The following is a 19,545-nucleotide window of genomic DNA, read 5'->3' on the forward strand; positions in this document are numbered from 1 at the left end:
CCGCTACATCGTTCTAGGAGATATGGGAGAAGGAACTCCCCGTAGGGAGAGAAAGGGCCGCAGAGGAGTCTCAGAACACAAAGGTCTCGCTGAGCAGGTGGTTATAACAGAGTCACAGCTAGGCAGAAGCAGTGCTGTCTATATTGTTCAAGCACCAAATTAACACAGAAGCACCAAATCAACACCAAATCCACAGCGTCCTACCTCAATGTCTTCCGCACCACAGCTTTCCAAATATATACTCTTTCTGTTAATACTTCCCATTTGTTAATCTCTTTTGCCACCTATGCCATTCGCATGGCTGTCAACTCAGTGTCACCTCTTCAAGGATGACTCACCTAATGACCTTGGCTAAAGCCCTCCACCCGTCCCTGGTACTAACCTATCACCCTAGTTTATGCCCATCATGCTTTTAGCAGAGGTCCCAAGTGTGTCGTAGCTATGGACTGTAGCCGAGTTTCCATCTCCGCACTACTGACATTTGGGGCCGGATACTGGTCGCAGAGCTGTCCTGTGCATTGTACGATGCTTCGCATCATCCCTGATTCTATCTACTAGAGGCCAGTGGCAGCGCCCTGCCACCCTCACCCAGGATTCTAACAACTGCAGAGGTCCCCAGACGTCACCAGTGTCTGCTCAGCCCTCTGAGTGGAGAGCCCAGTAGGACTCAGGACAGCCCAGATATGCAATAGCCATGAGCAGGTTTGTCTGTTAACCTCACTGTGTCGGCATGGTACAGATTTTCTATAGGTTCCAGTATGTGGAAGGGGTTCATAAGCACTACTGTCAGCATCTAAAATGAAAATGATGTGTTTACAGGTTTAATGATTTTACATTCCTTATACAAGTGAAGACCACGGCAGTGTTACAAAAGGCAGAAAGGAATGCTAGCCCCATTCCTAAGTGAGACATTCATGAAGGGTGGGTTAAATATTTTGCTAAAGTCTCACTGTTTTTAGAGACTTGAGCCTCCTATCCTCTTAACACAGACAATGAGGTCGACTTCAGAAGGAAGACAATACTCTCCCCCCTCCAAAGTCTTCTCCTGAGCAAATATCCACGTTACTTCAATTGTTGTCTTACACTGTTTCCAGCAATATGGTCCACGCGCTCCAACACATCACCTCCATCCTATATTTTTTCTCTCTTCTAAATTTCTTTTAAAGATTTATTAAGATACAGTTCATGTATTATAAAATTCACCCATTTAAAATAAACAATTCAGTGTTTTTCAGGATAGTCAAAGACTTATGCAACTATCACCAAAACCTCACTTCAGAATATTGTCATCACCCTGAAAAGAGAGACCCATACTCTGCAGAGTCACTCACCAGAGACCCTTCATCCTCTCGGCTCTAGCACTAATTCACTTATTACTTCTATAGATTGGCCTGGAATAGACAAATAGAATTTGTCCAGAACAGACATTTCATTTAAATAGAATCATACAATGTGTGGCATTTTACTTACCACAATGCTTTCAAGATCATCCATGTGGCAGCGTGTATCAGTGCTTGCCCCTTTTCATAACCAAATAACATGAACTGTATGAGTACACCACATGTGATCGATCCATTCACGGACATTTGGGTTGCCACTTCTTGGCTGTTAGAAATAATGTTGCAATCTTTAAAAAAAAAAATGGGGCGCCTGGGTGGCACAGCGGTTAAGCGTCTGCCTTCGGCTCAGGGTGTGATCCCGGCATTCTGGGATTGAGCCCCATATCAGGCTCCTCTGCTGTGAGCCTGCTTCTTCCTCTCCCACTCCCCCTGCTTGTGTTCCCTCTCTCGCTGGCTGTCTCTATCTCTGTCGAATAAATAAATAAAATCTTAAAAAAAAAAAGAAATAATGTTGCAATAGGCATTCATGTCTAAGTGTGTGGACATCTACTTTCAATTCTCTTGGAAAATATGCAAGAGTAGAAAGTACACGTCACACGGTAACCTTGCGTTTCACATTTTGAGGTGTTGCCAGGTTTTCAAAGAAGCCACGTGATTTTACAACCCCACCAGTGATGTATTAGAATTTTAATTTCTGCACAACCACATTTGTTATCACCTTTTTAAAAATTCTAGCCATCCAAGTGTGTGTGAAGTGGTATAACCTCGTGGCTTTGATTTTCATTTCCTTAATGATTATTAATGTCGAACATCTTTACATGTGCTTAGTGGCCTTTTGTACATCTCCTTTGGGTAAATGTCTATTCATTTAAGTCATGCGCTGCTTTTAAAGACTTGTTTATTTTGAGAGAGAGCACATGTACACATGCACAGGAACAGAGTGAGGGGCAGGGGGAACAGGAGAGAGAGAATCCCAAGCAGACCCCCTGCTGAGCAGAGAGCCCATTCAGGGCATGATCTCACAACCCTGACATCATGACCTGAGCCAAAAGCAAGAGCCAACCACTTAACTGACTGTGCCATCCAGGCACCCCTTATGTGCTGCTTTTAAAATTGAACTACTTATGTGTTTATTATTGAGTTGTAAGTGTTCTTTATATATTATAGATATAAGTCATTTGATGGTTAATTTTGTCAACTTAGCTTAGCCACAGCGTCCAGGCATTTGGTCAAACATTATTTGGATTTGTCAGTGAGGGTGTTTTTTGTGAATAATATTTAATTCCGTGGATTTTGAGTGAAGTAGATTTCCCTTTATAATTGGGTGGGCCTCATCCAATCAATTGAAGATCTTCATTGAACACAGCCTGACCTCCCCTGCCAAGAAGGAATTTTGCCAGCAGATGGTCTTTGGATTTGAAATGCAATACCAGCTTCTCCAGTATCTAGCCTGCCAGCACATTCTGTTAGAATCTGAACGTGCAAGACTCCATAGTCACATGAGCAAATCCCTTAGAACAAATCTCTCTATAGACATATATACATCCTGGGATGCTTGGGTGGCTCAGTTGGTTAAGAATCTGCATTTGTCTCAGGTCATGATCTCAGAATCCTGGAATCAAGTCCTGCATCGGGCTCTCTGCTCCGTAGTCAGCCTGCCTCTCCCTCTCCCCCTGATTGTGCTCCATCTCTGACAAATAAATAAAATCTTAAAAAAAAGATATATACACATCCTGTTGCTTCTCTGGAGAACCCTGAATAATACAAGTCTTTTATTGCTTGTGATTTGTGAATATGTTTTCTCATTCCATATTTCCTTCTATAATAGACTAAGATATGAAAAATTCGTATTAAACAGAGTTTTGTCTTTACTTTCTAATCTCTACATCCTGCCAACACATACACACCCCATCCATGTCATCCCCCTTCAAAAGTAGCTATTTGCCTCACAGAAGGAAGGCCCAGAAGAAACCAGAGAGAACTAAACAATTCAATCTCCAAATTCAGAGTCCTTTATGCCAAAGCAATTTTGAAAGAACAGGTCTTTGAATTCCTTCCAGCTTGGCTTTGAATAGCAAGAGCCAGGCCTAAAGGAAGGGAAGAAAAAGTTTAATTCTAACAACAGATTTGAAAAGAACTAATGTTCCTATCTGCTCCATCAGTTTCTTTTCTGAAGACTCTAGGACTGCTTATAGTGGTGAAGAGAGAGCTTCACGGAGTGCTCCAATAACTCAATCAAATGAGGGACTTTCCCTGCATTACTCAACTGGAGAGATGCACAGGGATCTGGGAAGATGTCATCATGACACGGTACCACCAAGGAACAATGAGATACCTCATCACACCTGCTAGACTTTGCAGCAAGAAGCGGGGGGTGGGGGCGCTCTGTTACATTAACCTCCTTTCCAATGATGTTCCCTAGATTGTATAATCTGATTTTGGCTTCCTACCATTTTATCAAATAATGGTGGACTGAAAATGTTTCATCCTTGACTTTTTTTTTTTTCCTATTTTTACTTTCTTGTCTCTTCAAGAAGCCCAAAGAATATTATTTGTCTAAGACCTTGTCAGGGCCATGATAGTCTAAGTACTCAATTGAAAAAAAAAATTAAAAATAAAACACAAATACATACACCATTTAGGGAAACAAACCAGAACAACCCATTATTTAGGCTCAAATGTGCCCAAGATCCAACCATACGAAGTTGCTGACTCCAAGGTAAAGAGCTTTGAAAGGCTAATGAAGCAAAGAGGATTTTTAATTCTAAGACAACCAAATCCAGTTTTTTAATGAGCGAATTGGACATGAAACAGATTTCAATAAAAGCAAAGAAATGGCTTTGATATGCTTTATTTTCCATTTAAAAATCAAGAGATTTAAATATAGCACCCATGCCCCACTTCTATTCGTATAAAGGGAAAATATGCTATGCCAAGTGGTGAAAAGTGAAATTGTTGGCTTGATTTGCTCTTCAATCTGGCATTTTCCATGAAGTACAGTTTTCCCTGAGTTATCTAAACTTTTTCAACCTCATTGGTGGAAGCATAACTCCTACCCTAAGTGATTTTGAGCATCCTTTGTGAAATGATATCAAGTTAATCATTGATCACCTTCTCTATAAGGAAATGTTTTTATTTGTCAATTTCTTTAAAGGCATTATCGCAATCCTGATATTTCAATGAATATTAGACATTGGGACTATGCTCCATTGTGCTTGGATAGGTAAGCATTGAAGGGAACTATTTCTCAGCTGGAGATTAGCTAGGAATGGTCCCATCTGTTTGAAAAATGTAATTCATCAAGAAAACGAATCATGTGTAAATAAAGGAAGAAGGAAAGTGTGTGATGTTGTTATAGTAAAAAAGAAGAGATCACATCCCATCTTATAATTTCACAGTTCTTTTCATTTACCCACGGTATTTCCTAGATTCGCAGAGCAGATTCTAACAGTTGACTAATACATTCAAATATATATTTTTGCTATAAAAATGGGATAGAAGTCAATGAAATCAGCTTATAAAGTCAGAGCTTGGTATTTCCCACATGCACCTAAACACCCTCTTCTAATTTATTTTACAAACAATAAAATGGCTTCTCTAGCAAATCAAATTTGGAGCACCTAAATTAACCTGGTATTAAGTATCAAGACTTACTTTGAGTCAGGTAGCGGATGACAAGAGCATACTAAAGTGGTAATGAATGTGAACAATTAAAAAGCTGTGTAAATTATTCCAACCTGTCTTGCAAAACACAACCTGCGAAAATGTTGGGATTTTTGTGTATCGTCCAAACAGGCCTTTTGCCAAGAACTTATGCCTAAACACAATTCCTCAAAGGGCCTAGAAGGAACATTTGTAGGTCCCTAAAAAAAAAAAAAAAAAAAAAAGACAAGAGAGATTCAATATGCAGAGGAAATTTTTCTACTATGTGATATAAAAGGAAAGAAGAAAGGGGCACTAAGTTGCTACACTTGGGTATTAGTTCCTGACTTAGAACCTTACAGGGAGGAGCACACAAGTGGGTATGTCCACTAGAAATCACAGGGGGTGAGAGGGGCTGGGGGTGGCAGCAGAAATGACTCACACAGGGGCTTCTCTTTCACCTGCAGAAGAGGACACCTCAAGTAGCCCACGGGTGTCCTCAAGGACCTCCTGGGCCACCTCATCAGTGACACTGTTCTCATTCCTCTACCTGTGACATGTGATAGCTCTGTCTGTCCCTGCCTCCCCTGTCCCAAGTCTTTAACATTCCTTCTGTTCCTTAAGGACAGGAAACTTCCCTCGGCTCTATGACCTGTGCCTGCCCTCCCCTGTGCCCCACACGCATGGCATCTCATATCTGCACTTAGATCTCAGTGTGAACATCACCTCCTCAGAGAGGTCCTCCCTTGGTAACCTGGTCCAGAGTGGCCTCATCCTTCAAGGCTCTTTTCCTTCCTTACTGCTCATCTGTACCCTCTGCTGGAACTTCCTCTAAGAGAGAACGGCCCTGAATCCCCCGAGCTTGGAACAATTCCTGCCATGTGGCAGGTGCTCCATAAATATTTATCCAACAAAAACAAACAAGGCTGCAACTTCTTTGTTGAACACTGTAATAATACAGCTTTCCTTTCAAGATCATCTGGGCTTCTTTCATCTCGTGGATATTTGCAGCAAGAACGACAGCTCACTTACTATGCAAGCACATTTCCCTTTAATGTTATGTGACACTGGCATTGCTTTTGTTCTTCTAAATTTGCTTCACTCCATCTGATACATAATTTAATCTAATTTCTCACGGTGCTTGTTGATTCAACTTGAGTTGAAGACTTTTCATGCATTGGGTGGTCTATTTATAGGTCTACTTTGCATTTTGTCTGTTAACTTCATTTCTGTGCCCTCAAAACAAATATGTGGGCACTTAATCACGCATTTACCTTTCCAGGCAGCGCTGGTGTGGGCTGCCCTAAGGTTCACACCATCCAAATGTAAATTAAGGCATCTTGTGTTTAGAAAATCTGACATACCATGCGAATGTATTTCTCTGGTCAGAATTATTATAGAGCCATAGCTATTGTTTCCCAGAATATACAAATGCTTCCACAGCTGTGAAAAAGAACATGATTGAAGGATTTTTTTTTTTTTTGAAGGGCTTGATTGGGTCTGGTAAGTGTATACTTTTAGTTTGCTTTGTTCAAAAAGAAAAAGTTCCTCAGAGAGGTCTTCAGTGTATTCAGCAAGGAAAGCAAACACTGAAAGAACTGGGAAAAGCAGTTTTACACCCCAAGAGGTTGCAGGTTGGGGAGTTCAGAGAGAAATGGAGCCAGTATTTTTTCTCGTAAATTCTTTACACTTGAACCTAGGGATCAAATGTGACTTCTGCTTTACTGTGTGTTCACATAGGAGACGAGGGAGACCAACAAATCATAGGGAAGTTCCCTTCCATGGGCGTGGGACTAAGAATGTGTATGGAGGCACCTCTTGTCTTCTAGGGATCACTGAATGACCAGGAGAGTCAGGAGCCGGAGAGGAAAACATTTTCAGTAGGTTTCTGGCTCACTCCTGTTAATGCACTACTCTGACAATTCTTCAGCCTCCCGAGACACAAACCCTCCGATGCACCATCTGTCTTTGGCCCCACTCCTCCCCAACTGCCTCCTTCTCCTCGCCCCAATTAACTCCCAGGGTCAGCCTCCACCATCCTTCCTGCACCTGCTCTGCATCTCTCCATTCTCTCCCTCCGCCACTCCTGGTTTCCTGGCCAAACACCCATCTGCGTGTCTGTGGGAGGGTGGGAGCCTGACTTCAGGAAGGGATGATGGATGAGCACGTGCAAATGAGCACATCACACTACCTCACCTGTCCCAGGAAGATCCCTACCATGTTCTTCTCCGCTAGTTCAGCCCCGTACTTCAAAGTCCTGCCACCTTTTGTCCCAGCAGAGTCGAGCTTGAGCTCTGTCCCCTGTCACAAGTCTTGAATGCACTCTTCCTTGCCTATTTAATTTAGACTTGGGCTGGCTACCAACCAGTGGGGCAGAGGACACCCGGCCATCACGTTATGCTATTTCAAATACACCTTCGTTTTTCTCCTGCCTTCTCCTCTTCCCTCAAACCTCCGTCTGCCCCGTCCTCATTTCCAGCTGCTGGCCTTGCTTTCTGGATCACTAAAGAAATAGGATACCAGCGCAGGTTTCCCCCAGCTCCTACCACCCCCCATCAGCCCACCAACCTGCATGTGCACCCCGATACCCCTCCTTCCCTGTCTCTGTAGGTACCAGAGACCCTATCCCTTTCAAGCTCACTCAAGAATCTGCCAACTCCTGTCTCCTGCTATGCCACTGCCTAGGCCCCCAGGTTCAGAGAATAGGAAGTAACAGCGACCTTTCCACATGCAGGCACACAACTCATGTGTGTCAAATACACTCATACGCTACTACAACAGCACCCAGCTGCTAAGCCCTGATGTAAATTGGCTCATCTGAAGCTTCAGAGTTCTCCGTAACTCATGCAATCCTGGTTTACACCGACTGGAATAAGAGAAATACACCAACCCCTATTCTTGGAAGTCAAAGTCACATTCTATTTGCCACAAGGAGGTTTCCCTCCCTCTGTAGCTCAGTTGATTTGCACATTTCTAACTGTGGATAAATGACAGATGTGCTGAGCTGCTTTTAATATGAAGCCAAGTAGAGAGCTCATCCTGGAGCTTAAAACTATTTACAAGGTTTCTGCAGTATATGACTCGTCATCACACTGCTGTGCTGGGCTATGTCCCATCTCCAAAAGTTCAAGGACAAAAAAACAATTACCTCTTCAAGGACATCCGCAAGCTTACTGAGGATCTCTTCAGGAAGGCTCTGGAATGTTGGGACACTGAAAAACAAAACAGATGGTGCTGAAGCAACTTTCTTTCACAAACAAGGCAGCAACGTGCAAATGCATTTCAGGACAAAGAACCTGCAGATAAAGATCAAAGCAGGAACTTAAGCATGATTTGATGGCCAACAGGGAAAAGGCATGTTGTACCAGAAAGAACCTGGAGGCTGGACAGAACTGAGTTCAAATCCTACTTATAATTACCTGTGGGACAGCAGATGGCTCAACTATAATGGGGAGAAAACCACTTTCTCCCTTATCAGTCTGTGTCACCAGATTCCCTCCTGTTCCATTGGCCTCTCTAGGACACACACACGCACTCATGCACACATGCACACAGTCCTTCTACAGGCCAACTCCTGCTCATTCTTTAGGACACAGCTTGATCAAGGATACACTCAGACCTTCAAACATTCATCCAACAACCTTGGAAGCTTCCTCTCTCCCCAGCCCCCTCCAGCTAGGTCAGGTTCTCCCGCCACCAGCTCCTTTATCCCTTGCTGTAACAGCCATTAGACACTTAATCAGCTATTTGTTTCTGGGTGCTCTTCCTGCTAGAATTTAAACCCCACAAAAATAAGAACTATTTATCAGTCTTGTTCGACCCTTGTGTTTTCCATCATTTACAAATAACTCGACAGAGGACGCTGAGCAAAGTTATGGATGCGTAGACATATGAATGCTTTCTGTGACAATTAGAAGGATCAGATCAGACAGGGTGGAGAAAAAAGCCAGACTCAGTAGACGAGGAATATGATTAGTTCTCCTCCCTTCCTCTTATTTTCCCCCACTGACCAGCAAATGAAAATACTGAGTAATGCTAAATGCACAAACCCATGAGTTCTTTTGTATGTGAAATAGGAATGAACTTAAAAGAAATAAAAACACTCATCAACATGTCATTTTCGAAGCTCCACGGGAAAATCTAACTGGAATAGAGAACTAAATTCCCATTTAATTCCATCTCAGGGCTTGAATAGAGAGAGGACGCTAAATGAGAGCATATACATTTGCATATGTGATATTTGACTTAGCAAATAATTCCAGCTTGATTAGAACGATACAATGAAAGAAGCCATAGCATACTGTTTGGATATAAGCATGGAAGTTTTACTGTGAATTTGTCACTCTGATTCCTATTACTTAGTGTAAAGCCTATTGATAAAATCCGGGGGTTTCACGCAGAGGTAGAACAATTCACCCAGGACCATCTGTTCCACCAGATTTACTGCTGTGGTCTTAGCCGCGTGGGTTTTAACTTCCAGAAGGCAGTCTATTTCTGCAGCTGGATGGAACTTATCACAGAAAGAGAGGAAGACAGAGGACGCTGTTGCCACAAGTGATGCAGGTTGAAAAATCTAGCCCTTCCTTGTTCTTTTAATGAGCTGTATCACTGTCTCCTAAGATCTAAGAATAATTAGAATGCTCCCATCCCAGTGGGTATTTGTGGAAAACACAAACCACAACTGAGTTTTTCTCCGTTCATTGTAATGGCCCCCTTCCTCAGGCAGGCCTATTATTTCTAGGCTCCACCGTTTATTTCAACGTGGGCTATATCTATGCCAAGCCGTACCAGAAATACTTCCATGTTCCTGAGAGTTCTTATCCATGAGAAAAAAAAAATTAATATTTGCTTGACTACATAATACACTAAATGGAAACAGAAACATTAAGTTTTAGGAGGGCATTTTAAATTATCTTTTACAATTTTGCCTCCCCCCCAAGCTTTGAGGTATAATTGACAAATAAAATTAGAAGATATTCAAAGCATACATCATGATGATGTGATATGCATTGTAAAGGCTCCTCCCATCTAGTTACTTAACACAGCTAGCACCTCACATATTTATCTATTTATTTATTTTTTGGTTGAAAACATTCTCAATTTTCCTCCTTCAGCATATTTCACAGTGCTATGGATCACTGTTACCATATTACGCCTGAGATACCGACTTTATTCATCCTCAACCATAGCTGAAAGTTTGTATTCTTTTACTAGCCTTTCCCTGTTTCCTTCACCCTCCCCGCCTCCAGCAACCACTTTTCTACTGGATGTTTCCATGAGCTGGACTTTTACTTAGGTTCCACATATACATGATACAATGTATTTGTCTTTCTTGGTCTGGCTTGTTTGACTTAGCATAATGCCTTCAAGTTCCATCTGTGTGCAAATGCAAACTGCAGGATTTCCTTCTTTCTCATGCCTGAATAATATTCCACTATATACTTACCATGATCTTCTCCAACTTAAATGCCTCATAGCCTTCAACAGCATTTGTTACTAACAAAAAATAAGGGTGAGTTTTAAGAAGAAACACTGTAAAAAATAATTGGAGAACTTCCGGATTGAACAAAATAGAAAGCAATTAAAAAAATAAATAGCTTCACCTTAATAAATTGCTCTGAAAACACTTTCACAGCCATCTTTAAAATCTTAAGGTACTTACTACTGCAAACACTCCATAAGGTCTCTCATATAATTAATTTGTTAAAAATTGTTGGTTCACCAGTAGCTAGCTTGAACACCGAGAACAATTGGGAATACTCATAATTTGGAATTCTACCCATGAAATATGTTGGTTAAATTTCCCCCAAAATACATCAAAAGACATTAATTTAGACTCCACTAATTTGGACACATAATTCAAGATGAAGTTGTTTATGATTTAGAAAACTTAAGGCAAAATAATTATAAGGACAATCTTCCAGAACATGTTTCAGTGGTAGAGAATATTTTAATTTATGTAAAAAATAATTTAAATAATTTGCATACTAATTACAAGTAATTCTTACATATCTATTAAAACCTTTTGCTCCCTAAGGACTTTCAGTAGGCCTGAAGTTACAGAATGTATTTGAATGTAATGTAATAGAGATGATCTAATATGTGTAGAGCTTAGTCACTGGCTTTTTTTTTTTTTTTTAAGATTTATTTATTTTAGAGAGAGAGAGGGAGGGAGGGGGCAGAAAGGGCAGAGGGAGAGGGAAATCTCAATCTGACTCCCCACTGAGCGTGGAGCCTGACATGGGGCTCAATCTCACAACCCAGGGATCATGACCTGAGCCGAAACTAAGAGTCAGATGCTTAACGGACTGCACCATCCAGGCGCCCCACCACTGGCTTTTCTAACTGAAGGAAGTAAGGGACTTGGAATTTGCAATGACAATAATAGAAGATGAGATATGGGTGCTATTTGCCAGGCACTGGGCTAAGGATTTTATAGAGAACATAAAGGTTAGTTTTACAACCACCTTCTGAAATAACCACGGTCCCTGTCACCCATTTCACAGACTTGACGAGTGCAACCTTGAGAGTTTGCCTGAGGTCACAGTACTCCACGTAGGTGAAGAAAGGATGAAAATGATGTGGAGCTCATCACTTACCCACTGAGCTGCATGGTTTACAGTGAAATTATTAGCAAATGCCTCATGCAATTTTCAAAACAGTTCCATATTCTTTTAGGTAATGACTAGGATATATATAATATTAAGAATATGTGATTTATAAACCACCTTTTTACTATGAAAAAAAGTTGAACAATTGAAAGGCTGAAAGAATAGTTCAAGAATCACCTATATCCCCACTATCTAGATTTGCAACTGATAACAACCGATAGTTTGATGAAATATTTGAAAGTTGCAGATATCACCTCACCTTTAATCTTCAGCATACATATCCTAAAAAATAAGAACATGTTCGTAAATGACTATAATACATTATACATAAGAAAATCAACTTCAACTCTATTTATCATCTAGTATCTGTTTCATATTCAAATATTACTTATTGTTCACAAATGTCTTTCCTGCTTTGTTTTTTCTTTTCAAACCAGGATCCAGTAAGATTCTACATGTTGCCTTTGGCTGTTATGTTCCTCTAGTCTATTATTCTATAAGATCCTTCCACCTTTCCACCATGGCATTAACTTTTGAAGACACTGGGACCGCTGTCTTATTGGATGTCCCTCATTCTGTCTTAATGATTTGATTTCTACTAATCTGTTAGAAAGTGACAACTAACACACAGGAGAGAAAATCCAAGTACAAAGAACTGTATTGCAGCCATGTGTCAGTGAAACTGGAATACAGACAGAATAACATGATCGTACACAACAGTTCTTGAAAGGTGATCTGAGAGGCCAGGCCTAGACCTTTTCAAGGGGTTCCTCAAAGTCAAAGCAAATAGCCTAAGTTGTAATTTGCCCTTTTCACCTTTTTTTTCACATCTGTACCATAAAATCCCCCAGAGACTCTATGACAGATGGTGATGATGACATCATTGCTTTGACATATATACTTGGATTTTATACATACATATAAATGGATAGATAGATAGATAGATAGATAGATAGATAGATAGATGCTTGCTTCTTCTTGTGTTTCCTAGATTTTTTTAAGGTAGTGGGTAGGTTTAGGATATGTGTGCTGTTTGCATAAATTAATTCAGTATAATTTCAGTACTTCTGTGCTCTTACTAGACAGTTTTCAGATATGTAACCTTATTATCATCCAACATATTATTGTTTTGAACTCCTGAATAACTATGGTTACTCAGACTTGATACACATTCTTGTGTCAAAGTGAAAAAAAATAGAAGAAAATGCATTTTGGGTATCTTGTGTTGTTGGGACAGCAGGTGTTTTTTTTTTCCGAAAACATTTCAAACTTTTAAAATTTAATGCTGTTAGAGTTCTAGAATTTTTTAATTATTAGTGTTAAGAACTTAATAAAAGAAAGTTTATTATCTTCTTGTTCATATTTAGGGATGGATCATTGACTTTGAAAGGGGATATCCAAAGACTCCTCAAGCTACAGCTGCTGATTTCTAAGCCTAAAGACACTGAAGAATACAAAAAAAGGACACATCAGAGAATATTCTCATTCAAGGATGGAATAAATGTCGTCCAAAGAAATCTGGAGATACTATAAATGAGAAAAATATGACAAAAATCTACTTTTTCTTCAGCATTATAGTTTACCTTATTGTCTTACACAACAGAATATTTTTTAAATAACCTTACGATGCCAGCTATGATGTCATTTTGAGCCCAACCATTGACAATTCAAGGAAAAGGAAATTGAGCTTTTAAATGCAGGCATGATGAAGTTTTTAAAAAACAAAAATGTTTTGGTATGGCTTTTCAAATTAGGAAGGGGAGCATTTACAGGGTGAGTCACCATCGAGCCTAGACTGGAAAGAACCCCAGGACAGCTCAGAGACCCCTGAAGCCTTGCAGACTTGACTTTGCTTCATGCCTGCTGGATGACATCAGTACAAGAAAGCATCCTGCTGTCTCCTTCCAATGATGCAGTGTCTTGTTGCATTAAAGACTAAGCTGTGGGCACAAAAACGAGTTAGATCTTCTTTACAGAAATGTACTTTGGCCTTACAAATGGATGCATCTACAGACATGGCTAGACTTGCTGTTTTGCTTGTGTTTATCTGATATCAGAACTAACTAATCATCAAAGACAATCTTTTATATGAATGCTTGGCAACAGACACCCACAGTACTGGCTGTTCCATGTGGAATAACTAAGTGTTCATGTTGAAGGTTTACCCTGGCACAGAGATGCTGATATTTACACTGATGGTGCAGGAGCCAGAAGCCACAGGGGCCCCTCGGCACAAATGAAGGCAGGAACACCAAACTGCACGAGTTGCCATTATATTCTTCACCACCACTTACAATTTAAAAAGTTAAATAAAATGCCAGGGTTACTTTCTAACATTGTTGATGCAACAGTAAAAGTTATTCATTGTATTATGTTTCAACACTTGAATATGCATCTTTGGAAGACTGTGACAAAGTGGCAAGTCCACCTGCAGCCCTTCTGGGACTACTGAAGCATTATGATGGCTGTCTCAGGGAAAAACCACTTGCATAATTGCTCAAGCTGCAAGCTGAATAGTTCCACTTTTTATATGGAACATCATTTTTACTTCACAATGACCAACCAACTGTGGTTATTCAGACTTGAGGATCTGGTAGACAATTTTTCAAAAAAGAACAAGGTGAGCCTGTTACTCCAAAAAAACAACAAAACAAAACAGCAGTATTTGTTGCTAATGATAAAATGTGAACTCTCAAATGAAAATTAAAACTTCAGACAACTTTTATCTGCCACTTTGGGCTTAGCAGCTTTCTGATACTTGAAGACTTTTCTGATGAGATCATTGAGATATGTGGATATTGACAAATGTGAGTTTCTTATTGGAAATTCTGCATAACTCAGTGAACCAGTATTTTCCAGATGATTGATGCATGATGTTACAAAATCATGCATGGGGAAAGAGCTATTCAAAGTACAACATGGATCAATGGATCTTACTGTAGCTACTGTTTCACATTCCATATTGCAATTAACCTTTAATAAACTACAACTTGTTGGGCTGTGCTGTAGTATCAAATAAGAATGCCTAAAATTATCTGAAAAGACCATTAGCCTACTTCTCCCTTTACCTACTACATCTCTCTCTGGGAATGATCTTTGTATGTACTTCAACCACAACAAGAGAAATTGAACAGGTTGAATACAGAAGCAAATATGAGAATCTCTTCTACTAAGCCAGATACTGACAGATTGGCAAAAATGTAAACTTAAACTTCTATTTTCACTAAGTTTTGTTTGTTTATTTTGGAAGACATAGTCGTCTTTATTAAAAATCAGCTTTATAGGTTAATATATAATGTTTATTTTTGGCGTGTTTAAATGAATTAGTAAAAAAAAATTTTAAATATTCTCATTTTCAACTCCTAACACAATCAATATTGATAGATACAACCCACATAAGTTGAGGAACCACTGACTTACAGTAATTAAAAGTGATTAATTGATGAAAACCATGTAAAGACATGGAATACTTACAGGATACTATTACTAGAAACATATAATAAAAATTATGGATACCATAAGATAGTTGTTATTACTAAATTCCCTCATAATTACAAGTTAAAGAATCTTTGGAGAATATCACAAAGTTATGTTAGATGGAGTAACAATCTTTTTTTTTTTTTTCCTTTCCTCTCAAGATTTTCTGTTCTCAAGATTTTCTGTTTTAGGACTATATTTGTATCATACAGAGTATTATAAAACACACAATTATGGTTCCAGCTAAATAAAACGTATCCTAGTGGGTCCATTTCAAAGAAAATAATTCTTACTGTTGTTAAAATGCTGGTTTAATTCAATTACTTATTTACTCACTAAAACCTGAGTGCCTGTTATGGGTCATAAATTGTTGTTGGTATTTGGGATTCATCAGCAAAAGCAAAGGTTCCTGTGTACTGATCAGAGAAATAGAAAGTAAACAGTTAACATAATATATATACATATATATCATACATATGATATGTGTACACAACACACACACACACACACACACACACATATCAAAGAGCACATTAGGTAAGGGCTCCAGCATTTTCCATCAGAAAAAGTCCCACAAGGGAGCAGGGATTACAATGGGAGGAGGTTTAAACTGAAAGATTGAACAGTACTAGGATGTCCTCGTTGATAATGTGAACTGTCCCAGACATGTGAGAAGTGGGAGGGACAGTTATCTGTAGATATAAGAGAGGGGACCCAGGCAAGGAAACCGGGAGGGCAAGGGGTCTGCAGCCCTTAGTGGATTCCAGGAGCAGCAGAGTTCAGCGGCTCGGGGAGAACGGCAGAGCAGGAGCCTCAAGAGGGAAGGGGGAAAAGGCGGAGCACAAAGGCTCATGTGCCTCCCATCCAGAAAGGACTTGGCTTCCATCTGAGTGAAATGTGCAGACACTGCAGGGCTCTGAGCAGGTGTGGCAAGATCTTACTCCCAAATTAAAGGGACCCTCTTCCGGCTCTGGACAGTCATAGGCAGGGAAGCCATAGTAGAGACTGCAGACCAGCTAGGAGCCGCCATCTCGCACCTGAAAGGTGGTGAGCATTTGCAAAGGGCAGAGCAGTGGAGGGGTGGAGAAGCACTTGAGCTCCATTATATGGTGAAAGTGGAGGCAACGTGATTTCCTGGTGGACCGGACGTGGGATCAGAGGGAGGGAGACCAGGAGGACTTTGTGGTAAGGGATCTATCAAAACAATTTGGGTATTTTTTTCATACTCAACAAACAACTTTTTTAAAAACCTACTTAGTAGCAAAGGGCTTGATTTTATCAGGTTATCTTTTTTAAATACAGAGTATTAGATGCAGTCCCATATTTATAAGGCAAGATATCTCCAACCCACATAAGTCTGGAGATAGTTCCTCAACGTCCTCTACCTAGAGCACAGCATGCGGTTGTAGGACTTACCTCTGAGTAGCATTTGGAGAAAGGAAGCCTTTGTATTCTGCCATAAGAAATCACCTCAGTACCAAGGTTAATGCCAAGAATATTGACAGGTACTGTTTATTTCTGTGCCAGCGGGTTCCTACAGCTCATGCTATTTGAATAAAAGCAGAAATCTCTGACTTACCAAAGAAAACAATTTCTACTGATGAGAGAGTAAATAAGGGTCCTCCTTAATCTTACAGATATCTGAGCTTTCCCCTTAATGAGCTCATCAACACTTTTTTTTTTTTTTTTTGCCCTGGACATACTTTGCTCCCCTGATTAGATCATTTGGCATCGATCCTGCTTTCAGTCTGCTATGCAATGGTCTTACAACCGATCTTCCTTCCTGGAGTCTCTTGCGCCCCCCTCCGTGTATTACTCATCACTGCCAGATTTACTGTCTACCAGCAGCATTTAGCTCTTATCACCTAGTGGCTCCAACCTCCAAAGGCTAGCTCTTATCTCACCAGATTCTAAAAATTACCATTTTTTTCCTGTGTGTAAAAATACTTTAAAGCCAACCATTATGGAGACATCATTGAGGTACAATTTTATCATCTGTGTGATACAGCATAAACTCCTTTCCTTGGACCACTGGGTAGTGAGTAAGCATATGGGCCTCCGGATGGAAGAGAATCAAGCTGAGTTAGGCTCTGCTACTAATTACTAGCTATGCCTCCGGCAAGCAGTTTGATTTCTCTAGGTCTCAGCCTCCTTCCCATAGAAAAAGGCGCGGGGTGGACGTTACCACCCACTGCATAGGGCTGTGGTGAACATAAGCAAAATAACAGATATAAAGCAAAAAGAAGGTTCCTGGCACATAGTAAAAATCCAATAACCATTATCAGCCAGCATAATTATATGCATATTTTTGTTCTAAAGGTTAGCATTGTTTAAGACATTCAATAATCAAAGGAAACCTTCTAACAGGTCAGATATAAATCTCAGTGTAGACTCAAGAGTGCTAGAAATACCCATTTCTTCACTCTTTTCCACCAAATATATTTGATCTGGGGTAGGAACCCTTCTTCCTCAGGTAGCTATCTGATGACATTCATTGTGTAGCCCTTCCTCAAGGTCATACCAATCCCGGGAGTCAGGTCATAACCAGAGGGTGGAAAGTAAAGCCTCTCATCTCTCTGCTATCAAGGTCACAAAGGACCCTTGATGTCCAATGGCTCTCTGTTTTGTATCCACATCTGAGGAAGGGAACTGTTGGTCAAACTGGGAACCCTGGTGCTTCTAGTCAGCCTTTCCAGGTGAGTGCATGCAGAGAAATTCATTCCTGGAGAATTATTTCCAAGGTTCTTCTCTTTCTCCATGTTTTTTTTTAATGTTTTTTTTATTATATTATGTTAGTCACCATACAATACATCCCTGGTTTCTGACGTAAAGTTCGATGATTCATTAGTTGCGTATAACACCCAGTGCACCATGCAATACGTGCCCTCCTTACTTTCTCCATTTGACTCCAGACACTCTGTAATCTCCTTTATGAATTTAGGCTTTGAAAAATAAATAGCATCTTATCTTCCAGAAGCTTTTAGTATTGACTAAAAATTCTCAGAGCAAGAAATTCACATGTTTACTGCAGCATTATTCACATAAGCCAAGATACAGAAACAACCTAAGCTACCCATCAATGGCGGAATGGATAAAGAAGATGTGAGATGTAGATATATAGATATATATCTAAATGTAACGGATTATATAATATAATCACACGCATATACATGTGATATACATAGAGTATTATTCAGCTACAAGAAAGGAGGACATCCTGCCATTTTCAATAGCATGGATGGACCCTGAGCACATTATCCAAGTGAGGAAAGTCAAACAGAGAATGCCAAGTGGTGTAAGACATCACTTGTTTATGGAATCTAAAAAAGCCAAACTGGTGAAGAAACAGAGTATAATGGTGGTTACCGTGTGAAAGGGTTGGGGGGATAAGACAGATGTTTAAGGGTACAAATTGACAACAGTAAATAAAAATAAGTAATAATAGTAGGCAAGCTGTAAAGATATATATAATGCACAGTGTAGTAAATAGAGGAAAGCAAACTTTCTAAGAGTCTAGAACTTAATTATTCCAACCACTAAAAGAATAATGTGATGGAAGTGCTAATTATCGTTACAATGGCAAATTGCAATATATAAATCTATCAAATTAACATGTTGTAAACCTTAAATTTATAATTTTATATGCCAAATATAGTAAAAAAAAAAAAAAGAGGCTGCCGATCTGTCTGGAAAAGAGGAAAGAGTGTAGTAACAGGGAAAATATTTCAGCAATTTATATTTGAATACATAAATCCATCACTAGTATTTGCAGAGCCCTGATTTCTTGTGCAACCAAGCACCACCCACCACAGCCACTGTCCACCACACACACACAGACACACACACACACACACTCACACACACAGAGCTGCCTGTTCAGTCAATGCTTGGACACAGAGGTGGGCAAATGGCAGGGTGGGAAGAAAGGAGCTGAGGAGAGGTCTAGGCAGACCTTGGAAGTGAGCTCAAGGCAATGGATTTCCAGGGTCCCGATCCTGGCTTGTGATCTAACGGGGACCACACCCTGGAAAAAGCAGGCGGGGGGGCTCTTCTAAAGTAAAGGGCTCAGGGATAGGCAGCTCCAAGTAGTGTGTCCTCTTCCCTAGTTACCCACTTTTCTGTCCTCAGTGAATGCCTCATCCCAACACCGCCTGCACGCCTTCTGTCACGTCAAACCCTTCCAGTACATTCTCCCACATCTCTTTAGTCATCTGACATGTCTCCATTCAAATGCTTAATGTTAATTGATGGCAGGAAATACAATTCAATGATTAAAAAAAGAAAACCTACGGAACTGTTATCCCTGCAATTTTCATTTAGACAAGGGTTCTATTCCGATCAGTTAGGTATCTTTCCTTCCACCCCCACACCAGGCGGCATGTGTAAGAGACGCCAATCTCTTGAGCTCCATGAGTCTGTTTTCATCTTTCATGCAGAAATAATCATTCTGGCCTGAGTAATCTCGCAAGCCATGA

General features: G+C 40.2%; 1 protein-coding gene across 3 annotated transcripts in view; it reads right to left on the reverse strand.

Moving 5' to 3' along the window:
• The window catches only part of PRKG1 (protein kinase cGMP-dependent 1), a 1,120,820-nt gene that overhangs the window by 331,823 nt on the left and 769,452 nt on the right, over nt 1-19,545 (reverse strand). For all 3 annotated transcript variants that reach the window (XM_034662369.1, XM_034662370.1, XM_034662371.1), the window contains one exon: nt 8,131-8,194. In XM_034662369.1, coding sequence (XP_034518260.1) covers nt 8,131-8,194 — 64 coding nt within the window. The remainder of the gene's footprint in view (nt 1-8,130; nt 8,195-19,545) is intronic.

The sequence above is a fragment of the Ailuropoda melanoleuca genome, chromosome 6 (genome assembly GCF_002007445.2).
Source record: "Ailuropoda melanoleuca isolate Jingjing chromosome 6, ASM200744v2, whole genome shotgun sequence".
Taxonomy (NCBI): domain Eukaryota; kingdom Metazoa; phylum Chordata; class Mammalia; order Carnivora; family Ursidae; genus Ailuropoda; species Ailuropoda melanoleuca.